The sequence below is a fragment of the Oncorhynchus mykiss genome, chromosome 5 (assembly GCF_013265735.2).
Source record: "Oncorhynchus mykiss isolate Arlee chromosome 5, USDA_OmykA_1.1, whole genome shotgun sequence".
In the NCBI taxonomy this organism is placed as follows: domain Eukaryota; kingdom Metazoa; phylum Chordata; class Actinopteri; order Salmoniformes; family Salmonidae; genus Oncorhynchus; species Oncorhynchus mykiss.
The window spans coordinates 92,240,355-92,244,326 of record NC_048569.1 but is presented as its reverse complement, the minus strand read 5'-3'; the positions used below and the strand labels follow the sequence as shown (position 1 = coordinate 92,244,326).

Below are 3,972 nucleotides of genomic sequence, written 5' to 3'. Positions count from 1 at the left end.
GCTTCTTCGTTCCAACATCCTCCTGTAAAAGAAATTAGTAAAGATTACTTATTTCCATTTAAAACAAATAGAAATATATTTTTTGCTTGATTTGAAAATTAAATACCAAACAAATACAATAAGGGTAAATTTGTAAAGTTGTTATATTACCTCATCATCATCGTCATCGTCGTCATCATCTTCCGCCGCCCTCTTGCCTGCGCGACCCTCGACCTCATCGTCATCTTCATCGTCTTCGTCGCCTACAGAGACAGATAGAGAGGGAGACAGGTTTAGATTATTGTAGTTACGGCGTTTAACAGATAGAGGGCGCTCCAAGAAAACAATTCCCCAGGCGATCTGCCTCAGTACTTTAGCAGCAAATAGACAGCACTGCCACTAGGTGCATATGTCAACATGAAATGGATACTCTATCATCATACATAATGTTGTTGAGAGACCGGACCACTTACCCTCAACATCCTCTTCCTCATCCTCCTCCTCTCCCACATCCTCCTCCTCGTCTACATCCTCTACATCGCCATTCTCCTCAGCCTCCTTCTGGAAAACAACACAATATATCAGATACATAGAATCTGTACGTCTCCAGGGGAAAAAAAATCCATGTTGAATGACAGACTGTACTCATTTAGGAGTGAGGGTAATAACCAGGGAATATCTTATTTGTAATAAAAATGAAAGAAAACATGACTTGTCCTCATGGAAGTATTTCTACAAATACCTTTTTCTAAGGACAGTGAAGAAGACAGGTGAGGACAGGTAGACAGTAACTGATTGCCATATGAGCCCATCTTAAAGGTAAAGTGGTGAAATGGGTCAATTAAAGGTAATGTGTTAAAGGTGAAGTCTTACAGCTTTTTTCCCATTGGCTGGGGCATCTTTTCCATTTTCTGCCTCCTCAACAAGCTTCTTCTCTTTCAGGTCCTGGGGGGAAAGTGAAAATGAGAGAATATGTTTGATTTATATGCCATGTGGCACATGGTGGTTCAAATATATATCACAAGCCCATCCAATCAATATTTTATGCCTTAAGATTTATTTTTCTAGAGTTGGTTGTCGTTTTAAAGACTTCTAAACGAGCGGGAACAAAAATGTTTTCACACCCCCGCCCACCTACCCGCTTTCCCTCCCTTCACCCTCGCCTAAACTTGTAAAGCATGCTTTCGTTTTTTCTTTGAAAGGCGACACTTTGATCCTAAACCTTCTATTGGTTGCTTTTCTTCTTTACACCCCGCCTACTTTTGGAGCTCTAATAGAAGTGTTGCAACCTGACACCAGTATGGAGTAGCGAACAAAGAGCATTGTAGTTCAGTCAAGGACTCATATAATGGGGCTCTATGAAGACACGCCCGGAAAAAGACTACAATTCCCATTACACCCTAGTAGGTTATTCAGCCAATAAGAGCCTCTAAACGAAAGCTACCAGAAGGAGGCTGACTAAATTAACTCCAGGGAAAGGAGACAATAAGACAATAGCGCCTAGAAGGGATATGCGATTCGTCGACTTTCCATTCTGTAAATGAGGACAATAAGGTTCCTAATCAATCAAAACCATTCTGATTGGGTGTTGGTGTTGTATCAAGGGTCTTTATGATAAGATCAGGCTATGTTCAGGCCTATTCACTTGAAGGACAAAGGCACTTTTTTTTCTCCAATAGCCTTTTTTAGTGCCCAATAAATAAAATATAGATGTTCTAAGTCTCGTTCGTTTTAACCTATTCCTATGAGGAAATCTCTATTGATGAATTAGTTTTGAGTAATGCTGAGCCCATAAGCCGGTTAGCAGCTACATCTCTCCTGTACCCGCCTCCTTTCAACATCACCTTTACGTGCCAATATTGTATTCTATAGCTATAGGCAACAACGCACAGCGATGGAAAATAAGTATAATTTTGAACCTGTAGGCTAACAGGCAGACGTCAACATACTCGATTTTTTTTTTCAATTACCTGGGATCGTTTGAACAGCTTATGGCAAGGGATAAAAGATCAGTAACCGCAAAAACGCAATTCAGCGCGCAATTGGTTCAGCAGGTCGAGGCTCTAAAAGCAGCGCTTTGCAATGTTTAATGAAAAACGATGCCTTCAAGATGCAATGCTAGTTTATCGTGAACGCTCAACCCACGAACCCCCCCCCCCCCCATCTCTCTCTTTCTCTCTCTGAATAGGGTTACGCCGTGAAGGAACCAAAGAGAGAGAGGGAGAGAATGAACACTTTCACAGTTAAACTTTTCGCTCACACACGTCCTACACTGGGTGTTCACATCGGCATTACGCGCCGCCAAAGCCCGCATATACACTCACCTAGTTCTATTTATCACAAGCTGCCGCTGGAACCAAGTCAACATTTATTTTCTCTCTAAAGACAAGCAAAGGAAATACTGTCTGTCCGCGCTTTTTTTCATACAAAGAATGTCTAAATCTAAGACAGTATCCAAACAAATAACCCAAGAACAGAAGCTGTTCCAAATCACACACAGACATATCATTTGGTTTACAAGCCAACTGATGCTGTTAAACGGGAGACTCCGGAGCTCGCGTTGAGGCTCCGTCACATTGCGCACAGACAGACAGAAGCTTGGTGGAACGAATGTACACACCGCCGGGCTTATCCATGTCAATACAGCCGTGAATCACTGATTATAAACACACAACTAGAAGACAGGAATCGCTATCCCCACTCCATTTACAGTTATGCAAAATAATTACTCCCGTAGTTTACTCATCTCGTACTCAGGTCGGGTATAATTTTCATGTTGGTTCCGTTATTAATCCTTTACGCGCAATTTAAATCCCTTTCACCACATTCTGAATTCTAAAAGGCGCGAGGCTTTTACGTCCGAGCCATTCCCCATAAACTTCCACATCAATATCATATAATCAATGAAAACAGCCTCCAAAAACAATGGGATCTATTCAAGTAGCAAGTTATGACAGACCCGGTGCGCGGTACGAATTTGTCGATTGGATCAATCAATTGCAGCCTCGACCAGCAAATACAATGTAGCCTATAAAATGAGAAGTATACAAAGCGAATTGATCAACACGACAAAGCAGAAGTATGTGTGTGTGTGAATGAGTTCTTCAAACGAGCTTCAAATCCGTGCTCAACTGAACAGACACAGTAGTATAAACAAAGAAACGCGCGCAGACTTGTACTCTGGGCAATAAAAGCATCGCAGCTTGCTGTTAATGTTTCAGTAGACTGGTGAGCGCAACTTCGGCGTACTCATTGTTAGGCTAAATTTTTATCTAATATCATAGGTCTCCAAAAAAAGTGTTTTCATTCCTACATCCGCAACAGAAGCCTCATCCAAAACCAGTTAGATATGATGAAGCTCGGATAAACACTTGTTCCAGTTTCCTATAGTTGTTCTCCATTCAAAATATTCCGTCCGGAATAGATTTGAATGAAAGAAAGTGTAGAAATTGTAATTTATCCATCGCTCAGGTCACAAATTGCCCTCCACTTACCTTGGCAGAGATCTCCTTCTTGTCGACTTTTGTGTCAGCCATGTTTCTGTTTTAGCCTAATGTAACAAATGTTATAGGGGATCAGAAAAAATAATGATACGATCCACTCAGTCCCACCACTGCAAAAGAAAAAAAAGACTTATAGTGCCAGTGGCAACCTGGCCCGACCGGGGAGCCTTTAATATAGAGTTGTGGGCGGAGTCGAGGCACGGCCAGTACGTTATGATTGGTCCATAATTTGGACAATGTCTAGCACTGATTGGTCCGAGGGGAACAATGGACAGTATTTTCAGAGAGGCGCGCACGCCCCCTAATCAGCCTCTCCGAATCATTGCAGTGACGAGTGGCTGGCCGTCCCCGCGCGGGGATTGATGACCCGCATAGCATACTTTCTGTCAACACAACACAAGATTAAACTTGTCAAAGTGGACAATTCTCGCGTCAGGACGTAATTTAAGCCGAATTTCGATTGCAAACCCCACATAAATCCAAATGTGGA

At 42.1% G+C, this 3,972-nt stretch overlaps 1 protein-coding gene across 2 annotated transcripts in view; it reads right to left on the bottom strand.

The window, feature by feature from the left end:
* LOC110524814 (prothymosin alpha-A) overlaps positions 1 to 3,661 on the bottom strand; it is a 4,527-nt gene extending 866 nt beyond the window's left edge. Inside the window, exons 1-5 of one of the 2 annotated variants that reach the window (XM_021604724.2) lie at positions 3,474 to 3,661; positions 853 to 924; positions 453 to 540; positions 151 to 242; positions 1 to 22 (exon numbers count right to left, since the gene is read on the bottom strand). The exon at positions 1 to 22 is cut by the window's left edge and continues 866 nt beyond it. In XM_021604724.2, coding sequence (XP_021460399.1) covers positions 1 to 22; positions 151 to 242; positions 453 to 540; positions 853 to 924; positions 3,474 to 3,515 — 316 coding nt within the window. In that variant the 5' untranslated portion in view covers positions 3,516 to 3,661. The remainder of the gene's footprint in view (positions 23 to 150; positions 243 to 452; positions 541 to 852; positions 925 to 3,473) is intronic. The other variant, XM_036978839.1, reaches the window with a different exon arrangement.
* Between the last annotated feature and the right edge of the window lie 311 nt (positions 3,662 to 3,972).